We start from the raw sequence: 18123 nt of genomic DNA, 5'->3' as shown, positions 1-18123 counted from the left end.
ACATCAAGAATCAGGTTTTTGAGCAATGTAGGGGTGTCAATAATTTTGGAATATACAGTTTTGAGCAAAAATATTTACAAAAATTGTAATGTGTTTTTCTATTAGAAGAAAGATTAACAGTTTATCTAATTTGAGTGGAAATTTTTGAATAATTGTGTGTAAAGTAAAATTTTTACAATCCCACCCCCCAGTCACAGACTAATGACTAATTTTTGCACTTGTGCCAGGATCACAAAAATAGAGGCCATGGTATCTGGGTTGGGCTTCATAGGCTAAAGTCTCCTTTTATCCCTAGGAGCAACCCCGAGGCGGAGAATTGCTACAGAAGAGCAAGTCATCTTCCCTCTTCTCCATGGGTAAGTTTAAAAATGGGGAAGGTATGAATACAATATTTTAATTAAGTAAATATGCCAAATATTAACCTAAGGTAATCTTAATGTAATATTAACCTAAAGTAATTTTAACCAATTTTTTTTTTTTAATCAGTGGATTTGTATAACTGTGCAAATGTATTGGGAAAAGAATAAAGTTTAAGAAAGTGTTACTTACAGTGGTGTTAAAAGTTTTAAAATGTTATATATATCTGCATAAATTTGACATAAAACATTCATCAGATTTTCACACAAGTGCTAAAAGTAGACAAAGAGAACCCAATTAAACAAGCGAGATAAAAATATTATATTTGGTCATTTACTTATTGAGGAAAATTATCCAATATTACATATCTGTGAGTGGCAAAAGTATGTGAACATTTGCTTTCAGTATCTTGTGCGACCCTCTTGTGCAGCAATAACTGCAATTAAACGTTTACAGTAAGTGTCTATTATTCTTGGACATCGGCTTGGAGGAATTGTAGCCAATTGCTCAGTACAGAACAGCTTCAACTCTGGGATATTGGTGGGTTTCCTCACATGAACTGCTTGCTTCAGGTCCTCCAACAAAATTTCTATTGGATTAAGGCCAGGACTTTGACTTGGCCATTCCAAAACATTAACTTTATTCTTCTTTAACCATTCTTTGGTAGAACAACTTATGTGCTTAGGGTCATTGTCTTGCTGCATGACCCACTTTCTTTTGCGAGACACGGACAGATGTCCTGACATTTTCCTTTAGAATTCGCTGGTATAATTCAGAATACATTGTTCCATCGATTGTTCCATCTCGGCCTAGATGCAGCAAAACAGGCCCAAACCATGATACTCCCACCACCATGTTTCACAGATGGGATAAGGTTCTCATTCTGGGATGTAGTGTTTTACTTTTCTCCAAACATAACACTTCACATTTAAACCAATTGTTAAACCATTGTTAGCAAAAGGCAGAAGGGCAGCAATGTTCTTTTTGGACAGCAGTGGCTTTCTTCTTGCAACCCTGCCATGCACACCAGTGTTGTTCAGTGTTCTCCTGATGGTGGGCTCATGAACATTAACATTAGCCAGTGTGAGAGAGGCCTTTAGTTACTTAGAAGTTACCCTGGGTTCATTTATGACCTCACAGACTATTAAACGTCTTGCTCTTGGAGTGATCTTTGTTGGTTGACCACTCCTGGGGATGGTTACAATGGTCTTGAATTTCCCCCATTTGTACACAACCTCTGTGACTATGGATTGGTGGAGTCCAAACTCTTCAGAGATGGTTTTGTAACCTTTTCCAGCCTGATGAGCATCAACAACTATTTTTCTGAGGTTCTCAAATCTCCTTTGTTTGTGCATGATACATTTCCACAACCATATGTTGTAAAGATCAGACTCTGATAGATCCCTGTTCTTTAAATAAAACAGGGTGCTCACTCACACCTGATTATCATCCCATTGATTGAAAACATCTGATTCTAATTTCACCTTCAAATTAACTGCTAATCCTAGAGGTTCACATACTTTTGCCACTCATAGATATGTAATATTGGATCATTTTCCTCAATAAATAAATGACCAAGTATAATATTTTTGTCTCAATTGTTTAACTGGGTTCTCATTGTCTACTTTTAGGACTTGTGTGAAAATATGATGATGTGTTCGGTCATATTTATGCAGATATATAGAAAATTCTAAATGTTTCACAAACTTACAAGCACCACTATAAATGTAAAATAAATAATTAAATTCAAACTCGGGAAACAATCCAGAAATTGTGTGCCTTTTGAACTTACTTTAACTTTCTAAGTTATTATAGTCTATAATTGGCTCTTTTTTATTTTAATTAAAAATTTGTTTTTTAGTTGGAGGCGAGAGATTCGTGTGCGGAAGCTTGAAGACCGACTGAAAGGAGAAACATGGTACTACACTCCCTGTGGGAGAAGAATGAAACAGTTCCCTGAGGTCATTAAGGTAAGGCTTAATCCTTTCTGCACTTCTGATAGTCATGGACTAGTTAAAATCAGTCACACACTGAATGCATTTAATTATTTGTGCAAGTTTGGACTGACAGACTTTGCAGAAACATTAGTGCTTATGCCTTATTATAAATGCTTTGTAACGGAATTGTGTTTTTAATTTTATTTGTTGATTTTGTTGTTTATTAGCCTTTTTAATCCAGAGTTGGTATATGTTTTTTAGTACCTGAAGAGGCATGAGGAAAATCTGAAGGGAGTGACAAGGGAGCACTTCAGTTTTAGCCCACGTATGCCTGTGGGTGACTTCTATGAGGAGCGAGACACACCTGAGGTCTGTGGGCGGGAAACTTTGTAGGATTATAGAAAAAGAATTTATTTGCCACATATACACCAAATGAGCACGTTTATTAGGAACACTTGTACACCTACATATTCATGCAATTATCTACTCAGCCAATCATGTGGCAGAACTGTAATGCATAAAATCATGCAGACACAGGTCTTGTTCTTTGGGTAACGTTTACATCAACCGTCATAATGGAGGAAAAAATGTGATATCAGTGATTTTGGCTGTGTCAGTATTGTTGGTTCCAGATAGGTTGGTTTGAGTATTTCTGTAAGTGCTGATCTCCTGGGCTTTTCATGCACAACAGTCCGTAGAATTTATTCAGAATGGTGCAAAAAAGAAAAACCATCCAGTGAGCGGTAGTTCTGTGGACAGAGACACAGTGTTGATGAGAGAGGTCAATGGAGAATGGCCAGACTGGTTTGAGCTGACAGAAAGGCTACAGTAACTCATCTGAGTTACTGTAGCCTTTCTGTCAGCTCACATGTTGTGCATTCTGACATGTGTTTCTGCTCACCACAATTGTACAGAGTGGTTATCTAAACACTTTGTACAATTGTGGTGAGAAGAAACATATTTCAAAATGCACAACACTTCGAACTTTGAGGCGGATGGGCTACAATAGCAGAAAACCATGTCAGTTTACACTTTAAGCAAAGATCAGAAAACTGGCGCAGACAGGGTTAATGGCCTTGCTCAAGGCCCTTCTTCTTTTTCTTAAGGGCCCAACAGTGGCAGCTTGGCAGTGCTGGGGCTTGAACCACCCACCCTTCTGATCAGTAACCCAGAGCCTTTAACTAATGAGCCGCTACTGCAACAATTCATACGGCATAAATGTTTATCTGTTTATCTATGTTTATCTATGTGAGTACAGACCACATAAACTAAATGCCAAGGAGAGTTTTTGTGTTATAAAAGGCTCTTTAAAAGGACGTTTCATGATCTGGATGAGCTTATGGTGAATTTAAATTTTGACCCTTTGAGGAAGCTAATCACAATTTTAATAGAGATCAAGGCTCAAGTGTAGTGGTAGCAAAGAAATGGCATTAGTCACAAATGTGGGGTGTTCTTATTGACAGTGTGAATGATTGAATGTTCAAACCCCAAGAGATGGGGGAGAGGACTTGCTTAATGCAAAAGTGCTTTTATGTGCTTTTGTAAAGCAATAGTCTCAAGGAATTTAACCACTGTGAGCAAGCCTGAGGCTTACTATATGAATGACCAGACTGGAGGCTTTGCATATAATACAGGGTCTCATACTGGATGGATTTAATATGTTGGATTAAACATAGACTTTTTTTTTTAAGCAAATGACAATATCAGAATTAACTTAACTTGAGTTGCTTACCAATAAGTGTGATTTAATGGTATTACCAGAATCCTCTAAGTGAGAGTTTAGTTCACATGAATTACGTGTCTTAAACTATTTTTTTCTTTTTTGATATATTTTGGGAAGGTATTTGTAATAGACTTGCCTTTATGTTTTGCAGGGGAAAAAATGGTTCCTTCTGGCCAACGAAGAGGTCCCATCCATGATTATGGCAATAACTGGCAGACGTGGTCGCCCTCCAAACCCTGACAAGAAAGTCAGGCCTCAATCTAGAGCCCTTCAGCCCAAGGGGGCCCCACGTAAGCGTCCGGGCAGACCTCCCAAATTGAAAGCGGTCGATCTGCTGAGCAAAATAGATGCCAGGCTGTTGAAGAGACTGGAGGCAAAGGGTGAGATTTAAACATTTTAAGCTGGAATTGCCTGTAAAAAAAATCTAATCGGAACATATGAACATAGAGCATTTAGAAATGAAGAGTGTAAGACAGCAATGATTGTAAGACAGCAATGATTTTTGCTGATTAAATGGCTTAATTACAAAATCACAAGAGAATTTTTTTTTCCTCAGAGGAGCTCACAGAGGAAGATAAAGTCAAACTGGCCAAGATCAAGAAGAAGATGAAGAAAAAGGTGACATAGCTTTTGATTCTCAATAAATGGCAGCGTCACTTTCCAGTGTTTGATGGTGGTGGGTTTGTCCTGGTTTACATACTGTATATTTACAGATATTTGAGCATAATTGATATGACCAGATGTTAACAAAGTCAATCTGTTTTAATGGCTTATCCACTGCCTCAGCTTGAATGTACTGAGTCTAGTTACTCCCAGAACATGGTTGCTGTGTTTGAGATTTCTGAAGCTCACCATAGTCACCTTGTACATACGAGTCTGTCACCCTGTAACTCACATTCTAATTTCTCTTACATAGGCAAGAATGAAAAAGATGGAAGATGCTAACAAAAGGAAGATCAGGCAGGAGAAACTAAAAGCTAAGGTAATGTGAAACAGAGAGGACACAGTAAGTGTTGGTTAGGGTTATAAAAAAATTGGGATTAAAAAATACATTCAAAATACTGTTCGCATTTATATAGTTATTAAATTAACCCTCTTACCCCTAAGTTCCCACAGTATTATGTCCCATAACCCTATATTCCCCAGAGAAACAGCACACCAACCCTGAGTTCCTGGGCCAAAAATCAACATTTTAATTTTAACATTTTTAGGCCTTGAAACAACTTATAATAATGTATTTGTGTAATATTACTTTGAAAACGAAGCAGTTCAGTGTTTTTACTAAACTTAGAACACAATTCTTAACTAGAGAAATTACGAAAAAATGCTCGCTAAAATCCTTATACTCATTTAGAAGTACCATACGAGCATCAGCGTGGTCAATGTCTTTATAAATAATAAATAAATAAATGCATTTTAGCGCCAAAAGTCAAGTTTCTGGTGATAATCAGACCAGCAGGTGGTGTTTTCACGAATGCACAGAAATGGTCCCGTTATGACTCCAGACCCCTGCAGTGTCAGTCGCACTGGTTGATGCTGAAGATGAAGACGAATCAGGGTCTGAATCAATAGAGTTTGCGTCTCTATCAGTTTCGGTTTCGGTTTCAACATCACCTGAACTTTCACTGCTGTCACTATCTAGAATCCTCACTCTCGCCTGTGTAACTGTGTATGTTTTCTCTTTTTTTTTCACTGTTTTAGATGTACCTGTGTTCACTGTAGGTGTAACTTTAGCTGGAACACGATTGGCTTATCGCTTTGGCATTTTTAGTTCACTTCTACTATTACACCAATATTCACGCTTGGATCAGCTTCATCGTAATGCCGGCGTAATAACGTAATCACGTCGTGACGTCATCAACCTTCCGGGTCAAAAAATAATAATTAAATAAGTAAGGAATCATAGCAGAGTAATGCCGGTACACCGGCCTTACGGGGATAACGTTTACACTGTAAATCCGCTATATCGGCCTTACGGGGATTTGGCATAGACGACCAAGCCAGTATATCGTCCTTATGGGAATAGATCAAAGACGGGCAAGCCGGTTTTTTGGCCATACGGGGTAAGAGGGTTAAAGGCAAAAGTCCAATTTTAAGCCCATGTCTTATGTTTAGTAGCCTAACATAAGTTAATGGAAACATGTCTTTCCTGAACTCTTCGGTCAAATGATCTATGTCCCTTGACACAGGGAAGAGGGGTCTGTCAGTAGGCATCTGCCAGTTCCTGCCGGTTCCTTTTCAATTAAATGAAATTTTCTTTGAACCATTGTTAAAAACAATGTTATATATTCTCACAAAGCAGCTTTACAAAAATCTGGATATGAACTTGGATTTAGATCTAAGTCCATATGAGCAAGCTAGAGGTGACAGTGGCATGAAAAAACTCCCTGGGACAACGTGAGGAAGAAACCTTGAGAGGAACCAGACTCAAAAGGGAGCCCATATTCTTCTGGGTGAAACTTGAGCTGTATGTTTGCTCATGGGGACTGATCACATGGATGTGACTATTGTGTGTCATGGTCATAGTGCCACCAAGTGGCAGCAGGAAGTGTTTCACTTAAAACAGGCTTCAGAATTTTAGCAGGATAAAGTATACGATGGCGAGATGGCTGATAATCTCTAAAATTATTGATATTAGAATATGTTTCATCATAAAACAATAGTTTAATCCATATGCATACCTTGAACAACAAACCCTCTCGGTTGGCATAGACGTGCAGTTGCTACACAGACTTGCACTAGTTCTTCCTGGCAGATCCTCTTAAGCTCAGTCAGATTGAATGTTGAGTGTTTGTGAACTGCCATCTTCAGGTTTCTTCACAGATGGGGGTCAAGTCTGGGCTTTGCCTGGGCTGCTCAAGGACATTTAGAGATTTGTTCCGAAGCCACTACAGCATTGTCTTGGCTGTATGCTTTGGGTTGTTGTCAAGCCGAAAGGTGAACCTTTGCTACAGTCTGTGGTTGTGTGCACTCTGGAGCCGGGATTCTTCAAGGACCTCTCTGTATTTGGCTACTTTCATCCTTCCCTCAATTCAAAGGCCTCTGAAAAGTACCCCATAACGTGATGCTGGCACCACCATGCTTCTCCATAGGAATGGTATTACCAGTTGAAAAGCAGTTTTCACCATATGTAGAGTTATATTTTTGTCTCATCAGACCAAAGAATCTTTTTCCTTGTACCCTCAGAGTCTTTTATGTGCTTGAAATGTGCCTTTTACTGAGGTCTGGTTTCATCTACAAAATCTGCCGTAAAGGCTTAATTAATGGAATATTTATAAGATCATTGTTCTTTCAGCAGGTTATCCCATCTCTCTGACAGACTTCTGAAGCTCTGTTCAAGTGGCCATTGGGTTCTTGGTCACCTCCCTGACCAAGAACCTTCTCACTTGTTTACTGATTATGTCTGCACGGCTAGCTCTAGGACGAGTCCTGGTGGTACTGTGCTTCTAGGAACATTCAAAGCTTGAGAAATACAACTTGCCCAGATCTGTGTCTCCATAGAATTTGATCATTGGGGTCTACAGAGAGTTCTATGGCTTGATTTTTGGTCTGACCTGCACTGTGATTCGTGGGACCCTGTACCCTGGTTTGATTTTTGGTTTGACATACGGTGAATCGTGGGAACCTTTGCCTTTCTAAATCATGTTCAGTGTGTTCAATTTGCCACAAGTGGACTCCTGTCAAGATCTAGAGACATTGCATGATAATCAAAGCAGACAGGATGCATCTGAGCTCAATTTGGAGTGCCTTATCCAAGGGTCTGAATACTTAAAGATTCAGAATCAGGTTTTGACTCTTTTTTTTTTGGATCATAGAATTTTTATTGGAAATTTGCATTTTACACATTATAACACCACACCCAACAACCCCAACAAAACAACCACAGCCAAAAGAAACCAAAAGAAAGGGGGAAACAAAAGACAATAACAAACATTCAAAGAAAAACACACAGAAAAAGGTAAGATGATTAGTGTTTACCGTCTACCTTTCCTCAATCCACCTCCAGGGTCCGTACATCATTGAAGTAGGTAATAAACTGTTGCCATTTTCCCAAAAATGAGTCACCCCTGCCTCTGATGTTGTACTTGATTTTTTCAAGTTTTAAAAAGAACATTAAGTCTTTAAACCAAACTGATATAGAGGGGGGTTATGGAGAGGTCCAAGACAACAATATTCTGCGTCGAGCAAATAATGATACAAAGGCCACAACACTAGCTTGTTTATGGTTCAGAGGCTGACGCTGAGATGAAACACCAAAGATGGCAATTAAAGGACAGACATCCAATTTTATTTTAAGAATGTCGGACATAGTTTCAAAGAAAGAGTTCCAAAAGTTCTGCAGTTTGGGACAGAGTGCAAATGTATGACCCGGGTTACAGGGCGAAAGTTTGCATTTTTCACACATGTCAGGAACATTGGGATATATTTTAGACAATTTACTACTAAAGAGGTGAAGGTTTTGACTTTTAATAAATTTGCACGAATTTACAAAAACATTTTCACGTTTTCATTATGGATTACTGTGTGCAGATTAATGACCAAAAAAGAAAATGTCTTTAGTCATACACTAAATCTACAATACAATAAAGTCTAATACAACAAAAATTTAATCCTTTTTTTACCCACTGTAGGTACACTATCTCTTTGATATGTTTTGATTTTGTACAGCTGTGAGAACCATAAGCATAGCTTCCAATAAGCCAAACAGAGCAAAATGTGGCTCTGCTCTCTGGGAGGGAAGGGTGGCATACTCTCTCCTTCCCCAATCAATCATAGTGACTCTAACCAGTCATGGATGTCTGTGCATGTAGACTGGGTGGATAGCTTTGAGAGTGTTACACCACCCCCTGATGTTGCATGAAGCAGCAGTTCGAAAAGATGCAGTCAGCTGGCTTCATATCACTTGGAAGAAGCACATGATAGCATTTGCCCTCCCTGGTTGGTAGCTAGCTTACAGTAGCATTTTTATACCAGAGGGCAGCATCTTTATATATTTGTCCATAAAAAAAAAACAAATAAATAAACCCAGAAGTAAAATAATTTAAGCCAGTCTAAAATGATGCTTTATAGTTAATATGAAATGGTTTTCTAAACATTACATCCTTGCTTATAAATTCATGGTATAAGTACAAATTGGTGCATCTCTTTATTATCAGTTCTGTGTATTATGCAATTTGAACATGAATGATTGCTTGTAGAGTGTAAAATTACAAACTAATATCCAAATATGAAATTGGAATGTAATTTTAAATGGATTTATCATCCCAATTGTGGTTATGATTAGAAGTAGTTGTTAATAAGGGATTGCAATAATGTTTCTCTATAATCAAAATATTATTAATAGTATGTTATGGCTTGTTTAAGCCATAGTCTCAAGTAGAATATCTTCTATATGGTATGCAAAATTCTAATCTGTTGACCTACTGTTGAATCCTGACAATGCCACAGTCATTGAAGGGCAGGAGCAGAGGGAGCAAAATTGGCTGTGCTCTCAGGGTGGTAGGTAGGGATGGAATATTTTCTCTCCTCTGTCAGTCACAGCGACACTAATCATGGGTGTCTGTGAGCTCATGTATTCGGGAGATGGCAACTCCAAGTGTGTTATGCTGCCATGTGACACAGCAGGTTGAAAAGATCCGAGTGGCTGGCTTCACGTGTTTCTGTGAAAGTATGTTAGCGTTTACCCTCTCTGGTTGGTAGCTGTCGTGTGTTGAGGAAAACCTGGCTGGTGAGTGGGAGTTGGCAAGTTAATAGCAAGAAAATGGGGAAAATGGAAAGAAAAAAAAACCTAATCCAGTGTTTTGTATATGCACAGTTGGAGAAAGAGAGAGAGCCTATCCAGGAGGACCAAGCTCCGTCTCTAGACACAGACATCTACAAGTCTGTCAATGATCAACCGAAGAAGCCAGGCTATAGAAGGAAGATTTCTGTAGAGCAGTGTCCTGAGAAGGTCTGTCCTATGAAGAGGATAGCAGGAGCCCGTAGCAAAGCTAAAGCTCTGGCTAAGGCTGAGGCTGAAGCAGAGGCTCAAGCACAGGCAGCACTGGCAGCTAAGAGGCAGGCAGAGAGAAGGGCACAGGCCAAGAGACGCTTGGAGGAGAGGAAGAGGCAGCAGAAGATCCTAGAGGAGCTGAAAAAGCCCACTGAGGACATGTGCCTCACTGACCACATGGTGAGTGCATAAAAGAATGTTTATTATAGTGTTTTTTTGTTTGTTTATTTTTATAATGAAAGTGACTGTAATTGTGTGTATTGTTGGAATACTACAGATGTCTGTCAAAACCTTGCTTTTAACCAAAGTTTCTGTACAATATCAGTTTACTTATTATAATAAAAATTGTGATAAAACCCAAACTGTGACTTGATAATCAGTTCAATTTTATGCTCTGTTGTCATTCAAGCCTCTTCCAGAGTTGTCTCACATCCCAGGACTGGTGCTGTCAGGTGTCACCTTTTCCCACTGTATCACAGTGGTAGAGTTCCTGCACAGCTTTGGGAAAGTGTTGGGTCTTCAGGTGCCTAAGGATATCCCATGTCTGGCCACCCTGCAGGAGGGTCTATTGGGACTAGGCAAAAGCCAGAGTGAACTTCTTGACCTGCTAGTAAATCTGGTCAATGCTGTGTTGCATGATCCTGGTTTGCCACCATACTACCAGGTGTGTTGATATAGTAGTAGTATAATGCAGTATAATGTTTTTTTTATTGAAATGTATTTAGCCTTAATGTTACCATGATTGGAGAAGAAAGGAGACTCAAGAGTAAGCTTTGAACTTGAAATTTTATTAACGTTCAGCACAGCCTCAGAATGCACACCAATGGCACCATAGCTCTAAAAGAAAAGAAATCTCTTCCTCACTGATAGCTTGATTCATGCACAGATAGAGATGGAGAGAGAGAGAAGATCAAAAACATGTAAATACATGCTGGTAAACAAAGATCAGGTGTGCCTCGCTAGTCATTAACCCTCTGACTTTTTTTTTGTAGTCAGTGAAGATCCTAGGCGAAAAGCTGGTGGATCTGGAATTGTGCCACAGCACAGTGTCAGAGGTGCTCCGGGTCTTTCTGGAATCTCATGGCTTTGAGAGGAATATATGCAATAGTCTCCGCACTAAAAGCTTCCAAACCCTGAGCCCTGAAGTTAAGGCCTCTATCCTGGGCTTCCTGGTGGAGGAGCTCAATGCCAGCAACACGGTCATCAAGTAAGATATAACCAACTAATTTGTATGTGTGTCTATACACACACACACACACACAGAGTCATGTGAAAAAACAAGTAAACCCCATGGAAATTGTTGTTTTATTGGCATATTTGGACATGCAAACATTTGATCTTCTTTGAAACAGTGCCTGTTAATAAAGGTGATACACTCTATCAAATGACACATAAAATTGACATTTTGTATTAATTTTCACAATTTTATTTAACAAAAAACAGATTTGTCACTTGGAAAAAGTAAGTACAACTCTATCACATCTTCAAATCCATAAAATTAGAATCAGATTTTCAAGGTTGGGTGCCAGTGATTAGAACCTGCTTAGGGAGTGCAGGTGGAACCTGTCTTATTTAAACCTCTCATATCTAGTGTCTGGTGTTCCCTTTGCTATTGAGGTGTGTGGTGTCATCATGCCAAGATCTAAAAAGTTCTATAAGGCCTTCAGAAAAAAGGTTGTGGATGCCTATGAATCTGGCAAGGGATTTAAAAATATCTCTAAATTATTTGAAATACATCATTCCACTGTAATAAAAATAATCTACAAATGGCGCAGATTTCAAACGACTGCCAGTTTCTCCAGGACTGACTGTCCCAGCAAATTCTGCCCAAGAGCAGGCTGTCTGATGCAAAATAAAGTCTCCAAGAACCCCAAAATTTCATCACAGCATCTGCTAGTAAGTCTTGCAACTGTTGGTGTCAAAGTGCATACTTCTACAATCAGAAAGAGATTGCACAAATCTGACCAGCATGGGGGGTGTGCCAGGAAAAAGCCTTTGCAAGATTAGAGCTTGCCAATGAGCATATAGGCAAATACCAGACCTTTTGGAATAATGTGCTCTGGATAGACAAATCAAAGATAGACTTGTTTGGCCACAGTAACAGCAGACATGTTTGGCGAAGACCAAAGACAGCTTTTCAGGAGAAATACTTCATACCAACCGTGAAGCACAGTGGTGGAAAAGTTATGGCTTGGGGTTGCTTTGCTGCCTCAGGGACTAAACAGCTTGCATTAATTGATTCAACTATAAATTCTGCATCATATCAAAGAGTGCTTGAAGATAATGTGAGTCCATCTGTCCAAAAGTTGAAGTTGAGCCGAACGTGGAGCTTTCAAAAGGATAAAGATCCAAAGCACACTAGCAAATTCAACAAAGAATGGCTCAAATAGAAGAAACGGACGGTTGTGGAATGGCCTAGTCAAAGCCTAGATTTTAATCCCATTGAAATGTTGTGGGGGGATTTGAAACGTGCAGTACATGCAAGAAAACCCACAACCATCTTGCAACTGAAAGACTATCGCGTGGAGCAATGGTTAAAAATTCCAGCAAGCCTGGTGGACAATTATACAAAACGCCTTCAAGAAGTTATTTCTGCTAACGGGTTTCTGAGGCCAAGGGTGTACTTACTTTTTCTACAGAAGAATATCACATCTATTGATATTTCTGTTGAATTAATGATTGAAAAAGCTAATTTTCAAGTATATCACCTTTATTAATAGGCACTATTTCAAAGATGATAAAATTTTAGCTCCAAATGTCAAAAAAGCCAAAAATTTCCTTGGGCTATACTTACATTTTTCACATGAATGTATATACATACAGTTCCCTCTGAAAGTATTGGAACAGCAAGGTTAATTCTATTGTTTTCACTATGAATTGAAGACATTTGCGTTTGAGATCAAAAGATGAATATAAGATGATAAATCAGGATTTCAGATTTCCTTTCTAGATATTTAGGTCTAGATGTGTTAAACAACCTAAAACATGGCACCTTTGTTGGCAGACTACCACAATTTTAGGTGAGCGAATGTATAGGAACAGATAGTTTTAAAGTAAATAACGTAACATAAATAACACTTAATATTTGGTTGCATATACCTTGCTTGCAATAATGGCATCAAGCCGGTGACCCACTGACATCACCAAACTGTTGCATTTTTCTTTTGTGTTGCTTTTCCAGGCTTGTACTGCAGCTTCTTTCAGTTGTTGTTTGTTTTTGAGTGTTTCTTCCTTCAGTCTCCTTTTCAGGAGTTGAAATGCAACTATGTGCTATGTAACACATCTACATATAAATACCAGGAAATAAAAGCTAACATTCTAAACTCTGTTCTCATAGTCATCTTTTTGATCTCAAACATAAATGTCTTCAGTCTAATAAAGACATGAATCGGCATTGCAGTTCCAATAGTTTTGGAGGGGACTGTATATGTGACACTAAAAACAGAATTGTTTTCATTGTACAGTGAAATTGACAAGACCCTGGAGAACATGACTACCTACAAGAAGAACAAGTGGATTATTGAGGGCAAACTTCGCAAGTAAGGCATTTATCAATGCAGCATTTTAAATTGATGCTTCTCAGTATTGATCTAATTCACGCACGTGTGACAGAATGAAGGCTGTTTTAGCACGAAAAACTGGCCGCTCTGAGGAGCAGCTGCGTTTTGAGGAGCGGAGGCGCAGTACCCGTGTTTGTGTGGCTGAAGATGAGAGCCTCGCAGATAGCAGCTTGCTGGAGAATGGCAGATCTCGCCAGTGTAAAGATGAGCTCAAAATTTGTGAGGTACTACATAAATTATCTTGTAAAGTCACCAACAGTTTTTAATTTTATTGCTAGTTTACAAATGCTATATTTCTGTAATGTGAGCAGTGAGGGTGTGTGACCACTATGGCTTGCTTGTGTTGGCTAATATTAACATATGTCTAATATAATATATTGCCTATGGTATATTGCAGTAAAATGTGCTAGTAGTTCAGTATGTATATTAATACAATAAATAAATATATAGCATAAATATATTTATATACGGGGCGCACGGTGGCTTAGTGGTTTTATATATATATATATATATATATATATATATATATATATATATATACAAACACACACAATGAGGGAAATAAGTATTGGACAACATTTTTTTCATTAAATATATTTCCAATGAGGTTATTCACATGAAAGTTTCACCAGACATCAGTATTAACTCAAGAAATCTGGAAATATGAACAATTCACAACATTAAAGTCCATAAATAAAGTTATGTATAATAAAGTGGAAATATCATGTGAATAGCCTCATTGGAAATATATTTACTGAACAAAATGTTGACACGTCCAATGCTTAATTCCCCCACTATATGTGTGTGTGTGTGTATGTATGTATAAATAAATAAATAAAATATGGCCATTTTCAAATGGTGCTTCAAGCTCTTCAGTCCTGGGGGAGCACTTACAGTTCATTCCCCTGCATACATTGGAGGACAAATACATTTATGTTTCCTTACAGGCTGAAAGTTCAAACATTGCAAGTATTCCTGAGCTGGAGCGACAGATTGATAAGCTAACCAAGGTAGGGCTTCCAAATTCACAATAGAGCCAAATGATAAGACGATATTATATTGATATCACAACATATTGACATTGACTTTTGGTTTTTTTTTGAGTTTTATTCATATTGATTGCTGGAAGCTGAAACCGCATTAAAGTTTGGGAAAACATCTTGGTGTCTGGTATGGTCCCGATATATCATGATTATGATGTTATTGAAGAATCCTGTTTTTCAGCGCCAAGAGTTTTTTCGTAAGAAGCTCCTTCAGTCATCACGTTGCATGCGGGCAATGTCACTGGGACAGGACCGGTACCATCGGAGGTACTGGCTGCTGCCAAATATCGGTGGTGTGCTGGTAGAAGGGCCAGAAGAGATCTTAGGTGAGTGATGTGCATTTCATATCTTGGTGATATGATTGTCTTGGATAATATATAGCATATTGGAATTCACAGAATTCCACACAAATTAACAATTTAAAATCTCTGAATAAAGCTACACCTAAAAATTTGTTTTTATTGGTAAGACCATTGCTCATTAGAAATTAAAATAGAACCTAGTTTGTGAAATTTAAGGACATTTTTAAATAGACTAAATTATGTAGTTTTTTATTGACTAAAACTGATCTATTTTAGTGCAGTAGTTTCACCAACTAAAACTATTATGCATGTATTAAATAAAACTAAGGCTAAATTCAAGTTAGCTGTTAAAGTTAACACTTATTCACTGCTATTTATCTTTTGGCAGCTTCAGGAGACATTCTGTTCATGGATGAACCTATGCCTCCTGTTGACAAAGAGGTTATGTCTTCTGGGAAGGTGGATAACATAGTGGAGCCACATCTGTCTCCAATGCGCAATGCTACCAAAACACACCTACCTTTTTGCCCTCACCCTTCCAATATTGCCCCTCCCCCCTCCATTTTGTCTCCTCCAGATGCAGACCCTCTTCCAGGTGAGGCTTCTCTTATGAGCAGCCCTCGAGGGTGGGGCCGACCCCGCAAAATCAGACCAGAGGTCGAGCTCCATTTACGCGCACTCAAGAACCGCCGCCGCCGCCACAGTAAATCAGGTGGCTGGGATTCAGTGCCAGGAGAAGTGCATAATTCTGAAATACTAGATCTCACCCAGTCTGCCTTGCATTCCTGGATGCATCCATCTCAGTGCTCTCTGATCTATGGCTCATGTGACATCTTTGCATCAGGGGCTGAGAATAGTAAGGGTGGCAGCCAATCAGAAGACTTTATGAAGGAGCACATAGATAGGAGACAAATGTTGCCTAAGGAGTCATGCAAAGAGGAATCACTATATCCATGCTCATCTACGTTCATGTCTTCTATTAACGAGACTCCCCTTCCTCTTGGTACTAGTCCTCACCTTAGACCAGTCACACTGCCAAAGGTCAGTGTTACTCAGGTCTGACTGATTAAAAAAAAAATTCATTTTTATATTACATGCGTGGTCTGGCTAGATAATAACTTTTCTAGATCATGCTGTGTATGCATTTAGCATATACATTTTCTGATTAAGATTAAAAGTTAAAAATCTAAGGCATTTATTGTTTGTGGGATTTTGTGTGTTTTCATGTAGAATATTTATATATAATTTTGCTTTTACAGCTTATGATTTCCAATCCTTATGTGTGCTCCCCTAAGGCTCCCAGACCTGGCAGGAGGTGCAGGAAGGGCAGTGGTGCTGGGTACGGGAACTTTGAGGTAGATGCAGTGAAACGCAGGGGCAGACCCCCCTCCTCTCCCTTTCAGGAAATGGAGCAGAAGTACTTTACTGAGCTATTAGTCAAGCCCATACCACAGGGTTAGTCTGCTTTGTGTTTGCCTCCCTACCAAACCTACCTTTTTCTAGTTGATCGGCATACAACATTTGGCCAAAGGTTTGTGGTCACCCGAACAAAACACTCATATGCTTTGGTACATCCCATTCCAGATTTAGTCCTCCCTTTGCCATTATAATAACCTCCACTCTTCTGGGAAGGCCTTCCACTAGATTTGAAATGTGGCTGTGGTGATTTGCCCATTTATCCACAAGAGAGCGTTAGTCAGGCACTGATGTTGGGCAAGAAGGCCTGGGGTGCAGTCTGTGTTTCAATTCATACCTCAGTAGGGTTGATGTTAGGGCTCTGTGCAAACCATTTGAGTTCTTCCACACCAACCATGTCTTCATAGACCTTTACTTTGTGCACAGGGGCATTGTCATGCTTTAACATGTTTGGCTAGGCCACTTAGTTTCAATTTTAATACTACAGCATACAAAGACAGTTGTGTGCTTCCAGCTTTGTGGCAACAGTTTGGGGAAGGCCCACATATCAGTGTGATGTTCATGCGTCCGCAAACCTTTGGCCATATAGTGTATATTACAAAGGTTCGCTCTATTAGGAGTATAACGTGGAGTCTCTTTTTTGTTGTTACAGTAATAATATTAATATTATTAATATTAATTAAACGGCTATGCTACCTTATATTTTGAACATGTTTAAATCAATACTACTGCTTCGGAAAAGGTTTGTGATTTGAGCACAAAAAGGTTTGTGGTTATGACATGAAAATTACATGAGACAAATTTTAATTTTGAGTAAATGGGGAAAAAGGGGTTTGTGGTAATTTGCTAAATCTCACTGAAAATATTATATAAATCTAATCGTTAAATTTATTTTAAGAAAATTAAATACAGTTATTACAAAACATTTTTTAATGTCAGCTACAGTTATTGGCATCCACTTAAATTTTTATGAACAAAGGGTTAAAATTTAAATTTAAATTCACTCTCTGAAGGGTATATTTTCCCTTGATTTATGAAATATGAAGGCCATACCTAGAGATGCAAACCACTCATCAGTAGTAAGAATCAGAAGGCTAGATTGGAATTTGAAAAGAAGTACATAGATGAGCCACACAAATTATGCAGTTATTGCAAGGAAGGAATATGCAACCAATATCACATTTTATTTACTTTTATTTACTTTAAGGCTATCTGCTCCAGTTCTTTTGCTCACTTAAAAATGGGTGGTATGCCACCAAAGATGCCATGATCTAAGTTGTATAACACATCTAGATGTAAATATCAGGAAATCTATATAAGTTGAAATTCTGATCTAAGAGAGTGAGCTGCAAATTGAGCCAAAGGACAGAGTTGCATGACTGTGCAACTGTACGAGGCCTTCGTTGCCTTATTTTGCTCTTCATAATGAGTCACACATTCTTAATCTGAGGCAGGCCTTTCTAGCACCCGCACTCTCTGCTTAAACAACCATGCGCTTATAATCCAGGAAGAATGTGGTTTGGCATTGTCCTGCTCTGGATGGCAGCATATGTTGTTCCAAAATGTGCACATATCTTTCTGCATTAATGGTGCCCTCACGTGCCATGGGCACTGACACCCGCATACACTGACAGATGCTGGCTTGTGGACCTGATGCTGATAACAGCTTGGATGGTCCTTTTCCTCTTTGGCCCGGAGAACACGACAGCTGTTTTGTCCAAAAGTTATTTGAAATTTTGACTTAATTTTTTTAATGAATTTTGACACAAAACGCAATTCTACTGCTACTCAGA

The 18123-nt window shown here is 38.7% G+C and overlaps 1 protein-coding gene across 8 annotated transcripts in view; it reads left to right on the top strand.

The window, feature by feature from the left end:
- Positions 1–18123, top strand: part of baz2a (bromodomain adjacent to zinc finger domain, 2A) — a 96432-nt gene that overhangs the window by 30501 nt on the left and 47808 nt on the right. For 7 of the 8 annotated variants that reach the window (XM_053644382.1, XM_053644381.1, XM_053644377.1 and 4 more), the window contains exons 6-20: positions 296–356; positions 2219–2327; positions 2556–2663; positions 4169–4397; positions 4574–4635; positions 4934–4999; positions 9833–10189; positions 10419–10673; positions 11002–11216; positions 13474–13548; positions 13622–13793; positions 14517–14579; positions 14794–14938; positions 15303–15955; positions 16174–16369. In XM_053644382.1, coding sequence (XP_053500357.1) covers positions 296–356; positions 2219–2327; positions 2556–2663; positions 4169–4397; positions 4574–4635; positions 4934–4999; positions 9833–10189; positions 10419–10673; positions 11002–11216; positions 13474–13548; positions 13622–13793; positions 14517–14579; positions 14794–14938; positions 15303–15955; positions 16174–16369 — 2766 coding nt within the window. The remainder of the gene's footprint in view (positions 1–295; positions 357–2218; positions 2328–2555; positions 2664–4168; positions 4398–4573; positions 4636–4933; positions 5000–9832; positions 10190–10418; positions 10674–11001; positions 11217–13473; positions 13549–13621; positions 13794–14516; positions 14580–14793; positions 14939–15302; positions 15956–16173; positions 16370–18123) is intronic. The other variant, XM_053644380.1, reaches the window with a different exon arrangement.

This window comes from Ictalurus furcatus, chromosome 15 (assembly GCF_023375685.1).
Source record: "Ictalurus furcatus strain D&B chromosome 15, Billie_1.0, whole genome shotgun sequence".
Lineage (NCBI taxonomy): Eukaryota > Metazoa > Chordata > Actinopteri > Siluriformes > Ictaluridae > Ictalurus > Ictalurus furcatus.
Note: the sequence above shows the minus strand (reverse complement) of the source record. Positions and strands in the feature narration are given on the sequence as shown.